An 18,235-nucleotide genomic window follows, 5' to 3' on the forward strand; every position below is an offset into this window, starting at 1 on the left:
TCCACCTACAATCCATCATCTATCTACCCATTATCTATCTCTGTTATTTTTATCTACCTATTATCTATTATCTATCTACCTATTATCTATCTGTTATATCTGTTATCTATCTATCTGTCTATCTTCTAGTGTTATTGAGAAATAATTGACATACAGCATTGTATACATTTAAGGTGTATAGCATAATGATCTGATTTACATACATCATGAAACAATAACTGCAATAGGTTTAGTGAACATCCATCATCTTATATAGATACAAAAGAAAAGAAAAAGAAAAAAATTCTTTTCCTATGATGAGAACTCTTAGGGTTTGCTCTTTTAATGACCCTCATATATAACAAATGATGGTGCTAGTTATAGTAATCATGCTTATTTTATAACTGAGAGTTTGTAACTTTTGACTGCCTTCATCTAATTTTCCTCCTACCCACCCACTGCCTCTGGTAATGACAGATCTTCTTCTATGAGTTTGTTTGTCTTTGAAGCATAATTGACCTACAACACTGTTAGTTCCTGGTGCATAACATAGTGATTGGATATTTCCATCTATTACGAAATGATCACCATGATAAGTTTAGTTACAGCGTGGGGAATGTAGTCAATAATAATGTAATGTCGGGAGTTCCCGTTGTGGCTCAGCAGTTAGTGAACCTGACTAGCATCCATGAGGACGTGGGTTCAATTCCTGGCCTCACCCAATGGGTTAAGGATCCAGCATTGCCATGAGCTGTGGTGTAGGTTGCAGACACGGCTTGGATCCCGTGTTGCTGTGGCTGTAGCGTAGGCCGGTAGCTACAGCTCCCGTTGGACCCCTAGCCTGGGAACCTCTATATGCCACAGGTGTGGCCCTAAAAAGACAAAAAACAAAACAAAACAAAAAACAAAAACAAAAAAACAATGTAATATCTTTGTATGGTGACATGGTAACCAGAGGAATGAACTTTAGATCAAAACCCTCAATGGCTTCCCTTTGAACTTGGTATGAAATCCACACTGCACCTTGGCCCATGGGCCTGGGGTCTGTCCTCATCTGTCCCTTCAGCCTCCTGCATCACTTGCGCCATTGTCACCATACATCTTCTTCAAAAAGACACCAGAAAAGGAATCCAGGAAAGTGCCTGCCCTGACTTAGATGGTTTTGGAGCTTGTATGTTTGGTCTTAGTATTTCACTCTTACGGTTTTATATCTCTTAACACAGAGGATGTAGAAGGGCTGGGCAATGTAGCTCGAAGGTCTGTACATCAGACCAAATTTGTATTTGTATAGCAAATGAGTGAGAAGTCTTTTTTTTTTTTTTTTTTTTTTTTTTTAAGGGCTGCACCCTGCACCCTAGTTGGATTCTTTCTGCTATGCCACGACAGGAACTCTAGAGTGAGAAATCTTAATGTTCCACTAGATTTATTTTTATTTTCGGATTCAGCTTATGTCAGGGCTGAAAACCTCAAGTTGCAGTCGGACAGTGGGATTTTAATTTTTTTTTAATGCTGCATTTTTTTCTAATAAAGTGTTGCACAACCAAAAACATCCTCTTTCTACATCTGTACTTTTGTCCTTGCCATCTTCCTCCCCTCCCCTCATACCTACCGTGCTCTTTCCTTGGCTCTTGGCATGGCCATCCCCTTCTTGTCCCCAGATACCAGCTTTTTATTTTATTTATTTTTTTATTTTTTATTTTTTTTTTTCCTTTTTGCCATTTCTTGGGCCGCTCCCACGGCATATAGAAGTTCCCAGGCTAGGGGTTGAATCAGAGCTGTAGCCACTGGCCTACACCAGAGCCACAGCAACGCGGGATCCGAGCCACGTCTGCAACCTACACCACAGCTCATGGCAACACCGGATCGTTAACCCACTGAGCAAGGCCAGGGATCGAACCCGCAACCTCACGGTTCCTAGTCGGATTCGTCAACCACTACGCCACGATAGGAACTCCTATTTTTTTAAAGTTTTATTGAAGTATAGTTGATTTACAAGATTTGATAATTTCTACTGTACAGTAAGGTGATTCAGCTTTTCACATACTCATATCCATTCTCTTTCAGATTCTTTTCCCACATAGTTTGTCACAGAATATTGGGTAGAGCTCTCTGTGCTATACAGGAGAGCTCTCTGTGCTATAGCTCTCTGTGCTATACATTGGCCTATCATCCTATATACCACAGTGTGCATATGCCAATCCCTAACCCTGAGGCTATCCCCCGCCCTATACCAGCTTAAATGTTACTTCCTTAGGAGGCTGATCACATTACTTAAAGTAAACCTCCCACCTTGTATTTAAAATTTTTTTTCCAGTGAGATTTTTATTGAGCTAACTGTAAATTTATATGCAGTTGTAAGAAATCAGAGAGATTCTGTCATAGTCAGTTTGGGCTGCTATAATACATAACCTTGGACTTGGTGGCTTAAACCTTGTATGTTCATTTCTCTCAGTTCTGGAGGCTGGAAGTCAGAGATCAAGATGTTAGCTGAGGAGTTCTTGTTGCGGAGCAGCAGAAAAGAATCCAACTAGTAACCATGAGGTTGTGGGTTCGATCCCTGGACTCGCTCAGTGGGTTAAGGATTCGGGGTTGCCATGAGCTGTGATGTAGATAGAAGACATGTCTTGGATCCTGCGTTGCTGTGGCTGTGGTATAGGCTGGCAGCTGTAGCTCTGACTCAACCCCTAGCCTGGGAACCTCTATATGCCTTGGGTGCAGTCCTACAGGGCAAAAAAAAAAAAAAAAAAAAAAAAAAAAAAGGTGTTAGCTGATTTGGTTCTTGTTGAGGACCAGCTTCCTGGCTTGCAGACAGCCACCTTCATGGCCTCGGGTGTCCTTTCCTTGCAGCTCTTCTCTCTTCAGTTTCTCACAAGGGCGCTAATCTCACCATGAGGACTCCACCCCCATTTAAGCTAATTACCTCCCAAAGTCCCCACCTCCACATACCATCACCCAGGGGGTTAGGATTTCAACATATGAATTTCAGGAAGACACATTTAGCCCATAACAGAGTCCTTGTACCGTTTGCTCAGTTTCTCTCAGGGCTAACTTTTTTGCAGAACTGCAGTGAAATACCACAACCAGAATACTGACATCGATACAACCTACTCTCTTGTCCAGATCTCCCCAGTTTTGCATGTACTTGTGTGGGTGTGGATTTAGTTCTGTGCAGTGTTGTCACCCTGGTGGTTCATGTATCCACCCCCACAGTGAAGATACCGGACAGTTCCAACACTATACATGGTCTTCATGTTGTTGTTGTTGTTTTGGTTGCACCCATGGCATGAGGAAGTTCCCGGGCCAGGGACTGAACCTTCCTGAACCTTCGCCACCTCAGTGCCTTCAACCCCAGCAGTGACAACGCCATGTCCTTAATCTACTAGGCCACCAGGGAACTCCTCATGTTGTTCTTTTACAGCCACATCCACGTCCCCCCTGCCTCTGTCCTTCCTCCCTCACCCTTGGCAACCTCCAAACTGTCCTCCATTTCTAAATGTTATCATGTCAACAATGGTACACAACTGGAGTCATACGGTGACTTTGGGATGGGCTTTTTTTCGCTTAGCATAATTCTCCACAGAGTCACCCAGATGGTGTGTCCGTCTTCATTCCTTTCTGAGGCCGAGAAGTGTTCTGTAGTTTGTATCACAGTTTACCCATTCACCATTACAAGTACCTTTCTTATCACATCATTCTGTTTCTCTCCCATCACTAAGAACCGTCTGAAATCCTTTCCCAAGTACGCTTTCTTATCTGTTATATCTTGTCTATCTTGTCCTCCTTCAGCAGAATATCAGTCCAGGGGATCAGAGCCTGGATGTGTGTGGTCTGTTGTGCCTTTTCCAAGCACAGCACCTGGCATGTCCAATGAATGCATGATCAAGTACACAGCAGTGATAGATCCAGAAGCATTGTGCCATAGCTTAATAAGCAGCCAGGGAGTGATGGGCGTGAACTTGATGTCTGCGGAATTCATGTATCTCACCTGGGGGTTAGATATGAAAATTGCTGTGTAATTGAAAGGTTATCTTTGAAAATTCTTTAAAGTGCTTTGAGACAAAGGCTGGAACTAGGACCCTTTGATGCTCAAAAGGCAAGAATTAACCTCTTCGCTTTTCTGGGCATTTGAATTGTGGGCTTCTCAATCCAGGGACAGTGAAGGGCAAGGCTGTTGAATGGGGGCTACAGGGAGAGGGTCAGTGAAAGGATTTCATTCTTTTTGAGAGGGCCAAGTGGGTGTGGTTGAATTTATGTAAATGTGCCTACGGCATATCAGGCATAATTTACATAAATGTGACGTACAGCACATCAAGTTTACGCTGTAGTCTGCACATGGTGTGCGGTGAATACGGCGTAATGTTCATACACGGTAACGTACATACAGTAATGTGCATATATGGTAACTCATGCACCTGGCTTTCTCATGGCTCATCCGTTGTCTCTGCTCCTTTGTTCCAACTCAGGAGGCAACCTTTCCAAACAAGACTGGACCATCCAGTGGCCCACCACAGAGACGGGGAAGGAAAACAACCCCGTGTGCCCTCCGGAGCCGACCCCGTGGATCCGCACCCATCTCTCCCAGAGCCCCAGGGTCCAGTCCAAGTGCATCCAGCACTACTGTCACGCCAGCCCCACCCCCGGGACCCCCGTGTACACCCACGTGGACAGGCTCACCGTGGATGCCTACCCGGGCCTGTGCCCGCCCCCGCCACTGGAGTCGGGCCACCGTTCCCTGCCCCCATCCCCCCGGCAGCGGCATGCGGTCCGCACCCCACCGCGCACCCCCAACATTGTCACCACCGTGACCCCACCGGGCACGCCACCCATGAGGAGGAAGAACAAACTGAAGCCCCCGGGGACCCCACCGCCTTCTTCCCGGAAGCTGATCCACTTGATCCCGGGTTTCACGGCCCTGCATCGGAGCAAGTCGCACGAATTCCAGCTGGGTCACCGCGTAGACGAGGCCCACACACCCAAGTGAGTGCATTTGGTGGGTGCCCGGGGCAGCTGAGCCTCCCAGTTGGGGAAGGCTGTTTTCAACTTATATTTCCCTCCTCCAGGGGAATGAAACGTGGAGTTTCCCTAATGGCTGCTCTAGAAAATGAATAGAAGAGAATTTCCTAGAAATGACCCTTTTTACTAATATTAATGCTCTAAAGTAGGGGTTGGAAAACTATAGTAGCCCAGGAGCCAAATCTGAATTTATTGCAACACGTCTGGGTTCATTCCTTTCTGAATTGTCTGTGAGTGCTTTCCTGCTGCAGTGGGCGAGTTGAATATGGCCCCCAAAGCTGAAATCTTTACTATCTGGCAACGTACAGGCAAAGTTTTCGACCCACAGAGTCGGTCTTAGTCAGTGCTACTCTTGGAAATAGGAGGCCAGCTGCATATGCAACCATACGTTTTCTAGTAGCTGCATTAACAAAAGTAAAAAGAAGCAAGTGATATTAATTTTCAAAATATGTCATTTAACCCATTATATCAGTATGTCATTTTACCCAAAGCATTACTATTTCAAGGTAGAATCAGTGTAAAATATTATTACAGAAATATTTTGCACTTTTTTTCTTTTTGGTCTTTTTAGGGCCGTACCTGCAGCATATGGAGGTTCCCAGGCTAGGGATCAAATCAGAGCTGTAGCTGCTGACCTACATCATAGCCACAGCAACACCAGATCCGAGCCACGTCTGCGACATACACCACAGCTTATGGCAATGCCGAATCCTTAACCCACTGAGCGAGGCCAGAGATCAAACCTGTGTCCTCATGGATGCTGGTCAGATTCATTTCTGCTGAGCCACTATGGGAACTCCCCAATATTTTGCATTCTTTTCTCCATAATGGTTTGAAATCTGGAGTGTGTTTTACATCTGTAGCTCATCTCACTTTATACTGGCTACATTCCACGTGTGGAATGGCTACCTGTGTCAAGTGGCTGCTGGATGGTGCAGCTCTGACTTGCTCTGTGTTTATACCTAAGATGCAGGCCCAGCTCTGCTTGGGGTGGGAGGGGGCTCAGGGTGTGGCGAAATGGACTATCAGAGCAAAGGTCATCATACAAAAGTTGAAGGTGGGGAACCAGGGGAGAAAAATCATGAAAGTGGATGTGGTGTGTACCTGGCTTTGGCTTGGAGGGGGGGGGGTGTACCTGGCTCTGGTTTGGGGAGCGGTTCTTGAGGCCAGCAGAGGGTGACGTGCTGTCTGTTGCTGCATGCCAGAAATGGAGAAGTGGAGCAACGCTTTTCAGGGCCCCTCAGAAGGGGACTGTGATCTGAGTCCTTTGCAGGCTTTTGAGATTCTCAGTGTATTAAAAAATGGAAGAAATGCTAAATAGGGTCACAAAAGTGGGTGGCATGTTTTAAATATTTACATTTTACAAAAGTGCATTTGAAGCATAGACGATGAAATGGTTATATAGAATCTTATTAGGAGCTGCAGGAAAGGGTCTAAATTTGTGGGGGGGGAACTATTGTGTGCGAGAGGCCTAGACCCCTGTTCTGGGAGTTTGGATGTGGGAGGAACATTAGGGAATGTTTCATTGCATTTCCATTTCAATGATTTAGCCTGTGTTCCCTGAACTCTCATTACCATATGCACTTGACTAAGAATCTAAGATGTTGATTGTAAGATGCATCCTGTGAGAAAGGTAAAAATATATGCATCTTAGAATTGAGGGAATGTGATGTGTTCTAGGCTCTGGGCTGGGTGGCAGGGGTATAATGGTAAGGAGAAGGAGACATAGCCCTAGGCTTCGTGAAGACTGACTTTAATCAAATAACCAAACATAGGTGTTATAATCTTATGTCCAGTAATTACGAACAGTGTTACTGGAGAAAGTGCAGGATACTGTCAGAGCTTAGGGACCTGATTGAGTTTTCACTGGCAGGGAGGTGAGTGGGGGGACTGGGGAGGGTTTGGGCAGGCATGGTTCCCAGAGAAACTGTTTGGACTGAAGGCTAATGAGGGATTAAGATGGTGGAAGGGGTGGGAGCTGTTCCAGGAAGGGTGCATGGCACATTTGAGGAATTGCAGAAGGCCTCTGTGGCTAAGGAAGCAGGCCTGTGATGTAAGAAGAAACTCTCAAGTTAGGCAGGGGTGGCACTAGTCACAGTAGCCACCAGGTGGGAACAACCCAAGTGTCCATCAGCAACAAAAGATTATTCGGTCACAAAAATGGTTGTAATTCTGACACCTGCTACCACATGGCTGAACCTTGAAAATGTTATGCTAAGTGAAATAAGCCAGGCGCAAAAGGGCAGCTATGGTATATGATTCCTCTTATATGAGGTGCCTAGAAACCAGCAAGAGAATTCTTCATATTCACATGGAGATAAAGTGGAATAGAGGTTGCCAGGGGCTGGAGGAGGGGGCATGAGGTGGTAGTGTTTACTGGGTACAGAGTTTCAGTTTGCGAAGTGCAAATTTCTGGAAGTGGATAGTGGCCATGGTTGCACAACATTGCAAATGTACTTAATGCCACTGAATTGTGCCCTTAACCAATGTTTAAAATGGTAATTTTATGTTACATATATTTTTCAACAAAGACAGAAAAAGAGTTAGGCAGGAAAGCTGAGCATTGGCACACGTTTTCTGTAAAGGGCCAGATAATAAAAGCTTTAGGCTTTGCGGGGGCAGGTGGTCTACATGTCTCTGCTATCGTCGTAGGAACAGCCAGACAACAGCTGAATAAATAGGCGTGATGCTGTGCCAATAAAACTTTATTTGTAAACACAGGTGCCTGGCTGCATTTGGCCCTCAGGCTGTAGTTTGCCCTGGCAGAAACTGATGTGGAAAGTGATACTCCCCTCTAAGGCCTTAAAGGGGAAGGCCTTGCAGTGATTTAGGTGGAAGACACGATCAGATCTGATTTTACAGAGCTCCTTTACTCAAGCTTCTGTGTGAAATTTAGATCAGAAACATACCGCTTCAACAGATATACATAGGACATCAGAGGCTTAATCAGGGAGCAGATAGATTTCCTCTTTTTTTTTTTTTTTCTTTTTTTCTTTTTTCTTTTTTGGGACTGCATGTGCGGCATATGGAAGTTCCCAGGCTAGGGGTTGAATTGGAGCTGCAGCTGCCGGCCTACACCACAGCCACAGCAACATGGGTTCTGAGCTCTCTCTATGACTTAGGCCACAGCTCTCAACTCTGGATCCTTAACCCAGTAAACCAGCTATGGAACCTGTATCCTCATGGATACTAGTTGGGTTCGTTACCTCTGAGCCATGATGAGACCTCCCAGATGTTTCTTTGATTGGAGTTGGGCTTAGTTTTTATGGTTTTCTGAGAGCCAGAGAGATGGAGGGGCTGTTGAGACCTTAGGGGGAGGGTGTGGGGAAGGCTGCAGGAAGGCTAGAATATAGGGTGCTGCGGTGGAAGGTAGGAGAGGCATTTGGGGTCTGTTTGCCATGGTGGGGTGGTATTTGACCAGAATGCAGAGCCTGCCTGGTGAAACAGACACGTCATCTTTTAATCTACCGGGTAGGCTGCCTTTGCCTATTTGTTTTTTCCCCAGCATTATTGAGATGTAATTGACAAACAACAGTGTAGGTTCAAGGTGTGCAGTGTGTTGACTGAGCATACATACATATTGTGAAAGTATTGTGAAATGGTGATCACAGTAAGGTTAGTTAACACATCCATCACCTCACATAATTACCTTTTTTGTGTTTGTTGAGAACAGTTGAGATTTACTCTCTGAGCAACTTTCAAGTACTAACACTACTGTATTGTTAAACAGTCAGCATGTACATTAGATTCCCCAGAACCTATTCTTGGAACTGGAAGTTTGACCCCTTTGACCAGCATCTCCCAATTTCTCCCACTCCCAATCTCCTCAGTCCCTGGCAACCACCGTTCTATTCTCTGTTTCTATAATTTGATGTTTTTAGATTCCACATAAAGTGAGACCATGGAGCATTTGCCTTTCACTGTCTGACTTATTTCCCTTAACATGATGCTCTCAAGCTCAATCCATATTATTGCAAATGGCAGGATTTTCTTCTTTTTTATGTTTGACTAATAGTCCATTGTGTGTGTCCGTGTATGTGTGTATACATATGCTACGTTTTCTTTATCCATTCATCCATAAGTGTGCATTTAGGTTGCTTCCATGTCTTGGCTCTTGGCAGTGAACATTGGGATATAGATATCTCTTAGAGATGACAATTTTATCTTCTTTGGATATATATACCCAGGAGTGGGATTGCTAGATCATATGGTAGTTCTATTTGTAAGTCTTTGAGGAACCTCCCTACTGTTTTCTGTAGTGGCTGTATCAATTTATAATCTCATCAGCAGTACCCAACTGTTTCCTTTTCTCCACATCCTCACTTGCGCTTATTATCTTTTGTCTTATTCTTGATAACCATTCTAACTGGTGTGAGGTGATATCTCATTGTGGTTTTGGTTTGTATTTCCCTGATAATATGCATATGCATGTTGGCCATTTGTAAACTTGTAAATCTTCTTTGGGAAAATGTCTATTTAGGTCTTTCGCCTTTTTAAATTGAGCTTTTTTTTTTTTTTAACTATTGAGTTATAGGAGGTCTGTAGGTATTTTGGATATTAACCCCTATTAGACATGTGGTTTGCAAATATTTTCTCCTATTCTATAGGTTGCCTTTTTATTTCTGATTTTTTTCTTTTGCTGTGCAGAAGCTTTATAGTTTGATATGTCCCACTTATTTATTTTTGTTTTTGTTTCTTGTGGTTTTGGTGTCATACCCAAAAAATCATTGCCAAGACCAATGTTTCTTTTTTTTTTCTCGTCTTTTAAAAAATTGAAGTATAGTTGCTATATATTATAAGTGTACAATATAATGATTCACAATTTTTAAAGATTGTACTCCATTTATAGTTATTATAAAATATGGGCTATATTCTGTGTTGTACAGTGTATTTTTATAGTTTATTTGATACCTAATAGTTTGTGCCTCTTACTCCCCTACCCCTATATCATCCCTCCCTGCTAGGGAGTTTGTTCTCTACTGTCAGTCTGCTTCTCTCTCTCTCTCCTTCTTTTTTTGGGGGGGAGGGGAGGGCCGCAGGTGTGGCATCTGGAAGTTCCCAGGCTAGTGGCTGAATCAGAGCTGCAGCTGCCAGCCTGCACCACAGCCATGGAAAGCACTGGATCTGAGCTGCATCTGTGACCTACAGTGCAGCTTGTGGCAGTGCTAGATCCTTAACCTGCTAAAGGATCGAACCCACATCCTCACAGAGACAACATCAGGTTCTTAACTCACTAGGCCAACAATGGGAACTCCTGAATCACATTTTAAATGCATAGGAGTAGCTCAGTATTAATTCTGTTGTAAATCCCCCTCCTTTTTTAAAAAAAATTCTTTTTAAAAATAATTTCCGACAATGATTTTGTTTCAATTATAGAACTATTTCCCAGATACAGCTTTCTTTTGAAAATAAAAGCAGTATAAAACGGAAGCAGTACAAAGTCAAAGTCCCCTTTGCCTTGCTGTAGAGGATGACTAGAACTGCTCTTAATACTTTGATAAGCGTCCTTGTGTACATATATTATGTCTGTTTGTGCATATCTAGTTCCCTTTCTTCATAATCAGAACCATACCATATGGCTTTTCCAATGTGACTTGCCTCTATTAACCCTGCATAAATATACATATTCCATTTATGACCTTCTCACACCTTATCCCTTTTAGAAATCTTCTTTTCCCTTAAGGGTCGTTGAGAACATTCCTTTGTTCAGACCTCTGCTTTCAGGCCTCTGTATGGTTTGTGTATGAGTACATTTCACCTCTGTCCTCCTAGGGCAGAGTGTGAAAACCCTCAGCTGACGTGGGCATAAAGAGAATAGACTGGAGGAAACCCACACTCCATCCTCATGCTGAATTCATACCTCTGTATCTGAGACCTATATCATTTGTAGCTTGTGTGAAAACAGACTTTCCTCAACAGATTCATTATGTGAAGGAGATGTCAAGGGGGCTCTTTTCATTTATTTTAGGAGACCAATTATTTGAAATAACTCAAACTCACTGGCATGCACCTACGGATCATTGTGCTAATGCTAATAGTGAACTCTAATGTATATTTTTTTATTTTTTATTTTTTTATGGCCATACCCACAGCATATGGAAGTTCCCAGGCCAGGGATTGAATCCAAGCCACAGCTGCAACCTGAGCCACAGCTGAGGTAACACCATATTCTTTAACCCACTGAGCTGGGCCGGGGATTGAACTAGCACCTCTGCAGCAACCTGAGTTTCTGCAGTTGGATTCTTAACCCATTGTTCCACAGTGGGAACTCTGAACTCTAATATATTTATAAGGGTGAGAGTGGAGTATTTGTGTATCACAACATAGTTATGCTTATGCCCAGGGTCCTTTTAGGTCAAACTAAGTATTTAGACTCGTGAGATTAATATTGGTCACACTTGGCATCTGACTGATGCAGGAGGATACAGGGCAGCGTCATGTGTAACATTGTTGGTCCTCAGGTTGTTGCTCTTCCTTGTCCTCACCTCCAAGTGGCAGTTGAGGTGCAGAGTGATGAGATCCACACCAAGCAGGTGTGGGAACCATCCTGGCTTCGGGGATAATAGCTATTATAAAAACCCCATTAGTGTTGCTCCTAGGGTCCCTGCAGGGAACCTGCCCGGTTATAACCATTGCACTCCTCCAGGATCCCCAAGGCTGTGGATTCCTCATCAGGTATTTCAAGTTGACACTGAGAACGCCCAGTCTCCATGCAGTCTACCCACTGGAGGCATTTCTGTCATGAGCAGCATGGTCTATTCACAGAGTCAAATTGCCCCTTTAGAGTCAGAAGATCAGAGCTTAAAAATCAACCTAAGGTCAAATTGCCATTTGCAAAAGATGAAAAGGTTGAGGTCACCCTTCACCCACAGCTTCCCTTGAAAAACTCTGCTATGTGGACTTGCCTCCAACTCACACTGAGTTCCCTATTTTGAATTAGTGAGGTCTTTGACAAGGTTTTTGATAATGTTTATAACAATATATGCTATGTATATTATATATAACATAGTTTATATTTATTTGCAGTAAAATTTATGCTTATCAGTTTTTTTCTTAAGTGTTGTCATTACCCGGAGTTCCCACTGTGGTGCACTGGGTTAAGAATCTGACTGCAGCGGCTCAGGTTGCTGTGGAGGTATGGGTTCAATCCCTGGCCCTGTGCAATGGGTTAAAGGACCCAGCATTGCTACAGGTGCAGCTCAGATTCAATCCCTCTCTGGGGAACTGCATATGCCATGGGTGTGGCCATAAAAGGAAAAAGTATTGTCATTACCTCGCATAAGAAAGTTCACAGCTGCGTCTTCCCATTCAACCTCAACCTTCACCTTCTAGCCTAGATTCCAGGCCCTCCTCCCTGGGTCTGGAGTAAGAATAAGCTCTTACCCTCACTGAGGCCTCTCCTTTTCCCTGAAGCTGCTGACCCTTTCATTCCTGTGATGACTCCCATGAGACGCAATTAGAATCCGTTTGCCTTTCCAAATATCCATGGAGCCGTCTCTCCCTATTTGCCCTGGAGGGTTATAAAAACACCCTCCACCCCACCCTGCCGTGAACCATCCCTCGATACATTCCTACTGACATAGCAGCTCTGAGGTTCCGCAATGAAAATTTAGCTCGACAGTGTGCTTATTTTATTATGATTTCTTGCGGTGAGGTGTGCTGTGGTTTGGGGAATAGATATTTTGTCTGAGGTGCCTTGTTATTGACCAGGAAGGATTGACGATATTATTCTGGTGAGATTGGTTCTGATTCTCTGCAGAGTCATTTTGCTTCCCAGAGCCTGCCTCTGTCTCTTGTTATTTCTCTTTATGGAGGTGAGAGTTTCCTAGGAGGCTTTTGGAACAGCTCCATTTGCTTAGCTCCCAGTTTTAGGAGGAGCCTGGGTGTAATGGTGGTGGTTCCAGCTTTGCCGCTGACCAGCCTTGTGACTGGAAGCGAGTCGTGAGGGAACTGTCACTTCCCCTGAGAGGAGTCTGTGTCTGCCCACTGCTTGCATTACTGAAACTCGGCCTCTGTCCACCAGTGCCGAATAGAAACTCATAGACAGAGTTTTGGGTGAAGAGGAAAAAAAATAGCTTTTATTGTCTTGCCAGGCAAAGGGGACCACGGCAGGCTAATGCCTTAAAGACTGTGCCCTCCCTTGGGGAAAAATTGCAGGGAGTTCTATAGTCTAAAATGAGAAAAACAGGGTGTCGGATAAGAATCAGGATTGCGGAGTTCCTGTTGTGGCTCAGCGGTTAGCAAACCAGACTAGCATACGTGAGGGGTTTGATCCCTGGCGTCGCTCAGTGGGTTAAGAATCCAGCGCTGCCGTGAGCTGTGGTGTACGTTGCAGATGCAGTTCCCATCCTGTGTTGTTGTGTCTGTGGTGAGGCTGGTGGCTACAGCTCCAATGTGACCTGTAGCCTGGGATCCTCTGTATGCTGCGGGTGCGGCCCTAAAAAGACATTAAAAAAAAAAAAAAAAAAAAAAAAGGAAAAAAAAAAAGAATCAGGATTGGGGTAAACCTGCATTTTTCTTTCTTTGGGGGAATCTTAGTCATTGAAACTGGTGTCAGGAGATCTTGGCATGATCCTGGTTGTGGTCCTCTGGGTTATTGCCTGGAATAACAGTACTTGTGAAAAGGGCATATAGATCAGAGATTAGAACAAATTAGGAAACGTCCTGAAAAAATCATGTGCTAATGATCTTTAACCCACAGACAGTTGTGCTCAGGGTGGCTGATCTTTAGCTCACAGATGATTGTTTTTAGGATACAGTCCAATGAAGGAAAAGCACAAGGAAGGGCTCAAGCTGTTCACTTTTAAAGTATTCGTTTTGGGGGGGATGGAAATGCTATAAAATTGGCTTGTGATGATCGTTGAACAACTATAAGTGTAATAAAATTCACTGAGTTAAAAAATATGTAAAATGTAATAAAATTCACTGAGTCATGAAGAAGAATAAAGCACATAACTTTTCTCTTCGGTGTATAAGATACCTACATTATCATGTGACTCCTTTGAGAGGGTCAGGACCCTGTCCCAAGGCTGTACTGTTGTTTCTTGACTGTTCCTCCCTGGTCTCTGCAGCCCCTTCCTTCCCTGATCAGCAACTGTCTGAACCTGCCCCTTGGAACTCAGGGAGGGCCACGGAGGCTAAATGAGGCCCATTTCCTAAAACAAGAAATGGGGGACATGGAAAGGGTTTTGTGCCCAGGAGCCCCACAGGGCCCTGCTCCGTCACACAGGTGGCAGGTGTGGCTCTGCCTGCACCCCCTGGGCTGGATGTTACCTGCAGCTTTGGGGACAGAGCCTGGGCACACCCAGGTCCTACCTCTGGCACCTGTGGCCCTGCCTGGGGGCTTTCTTGGGGTAGCAGAGCAGTGCTTGAGGGCAGAGCAGTCCATACCCGCAGGAGCAAGCTTTGACCAGTAGGGATAAGAGTTGTGCGTGAATCTGCTCTCAGTGGGGCCATTCTGGAATGTGTTCTACACACCCTCTTGGAGGGTCCTCAGAGGGGCCGAGCCCCAGGTGTCCACAGTGGAACAAGACTCCCCCCCAGTAACACATCCTCTGGGGCTTTTCCTTCTTTTCCCTGCCTCACCTCTTACCTCATCATGTTTCCTGGGACCACCTCCCATGTATCCTGCTTGCACCCCCAAACCTGCTTTAGGGCCTGATTTGGGGGAAAACCAAACTAAGGAATAAAGTTAATCACTAATATAATTGCACTGAGCTCTAGACACAGCTGCGTGGACACATTTTTACTCAAGACGTTTGCCGATTGAATGATTGTTAGGCTAATACAGATCATAGCTGTCACTTATCGTGTTGTATTGCTTTTTGTATGCTGGCACCTTACATAGTGTATCTTATTTAATCCTCAAACATTCCATTTTACAGGCAAGGGAATTGGCTTTAAGAGAGAGTATGCCTCGTCCAAACTTATTCAGACCAGTTAAGTACCGGAGTTGTGGTTCCTTCTAATCCAAGGCCCATGGTGGCATTAGGGCATGGGTTCTGGAGCCAAGGGGCATGGTCTGCATTCTGACTTCACTGCTTCTTGGCTGTGTGACCCTAGACAATTTGATTACCCTCTCTGAGCCTTGGTTTTCTCATCTATGTAATGGGGCTCATATGGCACCTAGTTTATAGTGTTGTTGGAAGAGTTTATATCTGTCAAGTGCTTAGAACAGAGCCTGACACATAGCAGAGGCTAGATAATTGTGCTATTCATTGTCACTATTTTAAAAAATCTTTCCTGGTGGTTATTCAGAATCCATGATAGTAACCTTGATTGTTTGCAGTTTTCCTGCAGGGGAATAATTCATTAATAATACTCTACGTAGAAAAGAGGATCTGATAGGACCCCTGCTGCTTTTAAGGAGCTTCAGTTCTAGTTTGAGAGGACAGGCATATTGTTAAGGCATAATCTTAATAATGTAAGACAGATCAAACATAAAAATAGATTTGCAAGTAGGAAAAAAACTGACAAATTTGTTGCCTGTGGCCTCAGGCTCTTAGCGTTTCCACACAGGGCAGCTCTGAGTGGCCACATAACTGTAGCTTTCCTCTTCCTTACCTTCCTGCAGGCAGAGTTAGAAAACCTTCCTGTTAGATCTTGGACTTTGCATAAGCCAAGACCATGGAGAAGTTCGTATCAGGCTTCAACAGGGGGCATTGCTTCCCTTTTGTTCCGTGACTGGGATGTATCATGTGACTGATAGAGTCTAGGTTACTTTTGAGTCTTGACTCTTGCAACCAGCGCTGCAGTAAAAATTCTCGAACTTCTTTCCTTGTGTGTTAAGTGCAAGGGTTTCTCTCTGAAACCTCCTTTGAAATAGAATTGCTGAGCCAGGGGCATTTGTATTTTAATGGGGGAAGGAGTTGCAGTGTTTTCAAGGATCAAGGGAGGACTCAGGTACTAAGGTTGGTGATGGGGGTGATGTTTTGGTCTGGACTGGGGCAGGGGGGTCTTTCTTCCTGGAGTCCATCAAATCAAATATCTTATAAAGCTGGTGCTGCCGTCTTTGCTTTTTGCTTTTGACCATCAGTTAAGTTTCAGAGCCAGTGGGGGAAAGTGGTAAGGCACTGTCCTTCTCTCCTAATTACTTTTCTTAGATGGACTGGGGATTCTCCTAGAGGAAGTGCCCAAGAGGGCCCCCAGAAACAGTGGCCTAAGTCAGGCTTGCTGGGAGAGTGTTTGCATTGAGCTGGTATTATTTCTTTCTCATCTTTTTTTTTGTCTTTTCTAAGACCACACCCATGGCATATGGAGGTTCCCAGGCTAGGGGTCTAATCGGAGCTGTAGCATCTGGCCTACACCAGAGCCACAGCAACGAGGGATCCGAGCTGCATCTGTGACCTACACCACAGCGGCAACACCAGATCCTTAACCCACTGAGCAAGGCCAGGGATTGAACACACAACCTCATGATTCCTAGTCGGATTCGTTAACCACTGAGCCACGACGGGAACTCCATCTCATCTTTCTTTATCCTTGTCATTATCATCATCTTCCTGGAACGGGCCAGGTTCTGTTCATTAGAAACAGTCATACCTTGGAGTTCCCTAGTCATTCAGTGGGTTAAGGATCTGGCATTGTCACTGCTGTAGCATGGTTTGATCGCTGGCCACGGAATTTCTGCATGCTGTGGGTGCGCCACCCCCCCGACCCAAAATACTCATACCTAACTTATGTCCGTCTAACTGTGTATCTTGGCTTCCTCCTGGAACTCTTCTTTGACCTTGGGCTCTGGGAAGGATTGGAGGGCTTTGGTCAGTTCTTCCTGCCTCCTTTGCAGCCCCCTGCATTCCCATGGGGGCTCCCTCGGGCTTCCCTCCCTCATCTTCAACCACCCTTTAGAGTCTTTCCCTTCTGTCTTCTTCCCCATGCCATCTTTGCCACCACTCTTAGTCCTGTCAGACTCTGCTGGTTTTGCTCACCATTGGGTGCTTAGTGACAATATGGCAGACCTTGCCTATGCATTTGTGAATGATTGGGGAGGGAGTCAATATTAATAACACCATCATTGATTTATTGAGTGTCAAGGACGTCCCAGGCACCACGCTAGTTACTTAAAAGCACATTTTCTTATTTAATTCCCTCAGCATCCCCTATAAAGTGGACGCAGTTATTATCCCCATTTTATAGATGAGGAAACTGAGGCTCAAAAAGGGTAGACAGATTACTGAGAGCCACAACTAGTAAGTGGGAGCCAGAGTTGAAACCCAGCCTTGACTCCAAATCCCTTTCCCTTGCGCCTTGCTGCTTCCCGAGGAGCATTGACTTCTGCCCAAGAAAGACTTGGGTTGGAATCCCTGATGCTTGGAGCCCCAGAGAGGGGAATGGTTGCCCCCTTGCTGCATCTGTGTGCTTGTGGAGCAAGACTTCAGGACAGTGATTTGGATACCCTGGGACTCAAACTGCTGTGAGCAAGATGACTTGATCACCTACATCGGGCAGCTTGAAACACTTGAAATTATTATGTTCACATTTTCATGTTATTAGAAGAAAAAAAATGTGTGGCTGACACATCAGATCCAAGATTCAGTCAATGTTGTTGGTTGCTTAAGGTGATGCTAAAATAAAAAGTCCCTTTAGGAGTTCCTGTTGTGGCTCAAAGGATTAAGAACCCAACATAGTGTCCATGAGGATGCAGGTTTGATTCCTGGCCTTGCTTAGTGGGTTAAGGATCTGGCATTGCTTCAAAGCTGCAGTGTAGGTCACAAATGGGGCTTGGATCGGGCATTGCTATGGCTGTGGTGTAGATCTACAGCTGCAGCTCTGATTTGACCCCTGGCCCGGGGACTTCCATATGCCACAGATGCAGCTGTAAAAAGGAAAAAAAAAGTCCATTTAAAGAAACAGGGAGTTAAGGTCGTATTTAGTTATGGCAGAGCTTGAGCAAGTGGTTCCGAGGAAAGCTTCAAGTCACAGTCTCAGCACGAAAGATTAGATTTAATTTTCCAGTGTGGGTGAAACACACTCCCAAGTTCATGGAGGTGGAAAGCTGTGTTTGGAGTCGAGCATAGAAGATTTTGGCTGTCAGATGGGGAGGGGCGCAGTCTTCCCTGTGGCTCTGCAGCTGGATGGTCAAAGCCGAGGAGACTGGTTCTTGGTAGGGAGGAAACCTGAAATAAAGTCGTTGGAATCTCCCCCTGGCGATGTACCTATACCTCTGATTAGTTTCTAAAGTTCTTGCAGTGAGATGAGGATGGGATGCGATTTGTTCAAATGGAACATGAATTCAGCAGACATT

At 44.7% G+C, this 18,235-nt stretch overlaps 1 protein-coding gene across 4 annotated transcripts in view; it reads left to right on the forward strand.

Annotated features, from left to right (window-relative positions):
- The window catches only part of KSR2 (kinase suppressor of ras 2), a 414,659-nt gene that overhangs the window by 159,457 nt on the left and 236,967 nt on the right, over positions 1-18,235 (forward strand). For all 4 annotated transcript variants that reach the window (XM_005657319.3, XM_021073978.1, XM_021073979.1 and 1 more), the window contains exon 4: positions 4,443-4,956. In XM_005657319.3, coding sequence (XP_005657376.2) covers positions 4,443-4,956 — 514 coding nt within the window. The remainder of the gene's footprint in view (positions 1-4,442; positions 4,957-18,235) is intronic.

The sequence above is a fragment of the Sus scrofa genome, chromosome 14 (assembly GCF_000003025.6).
Source record: "Sus scrofa isolate TJ Tabasco breed Duroc chromosome 14, Sscrofa11.1, whole genome shotgun sequence".
NCBI lineage: Eukaryota > Metazoa > Chordata > Mammalia > Artiodactyla > Suidae > Sus > Sus scrofa.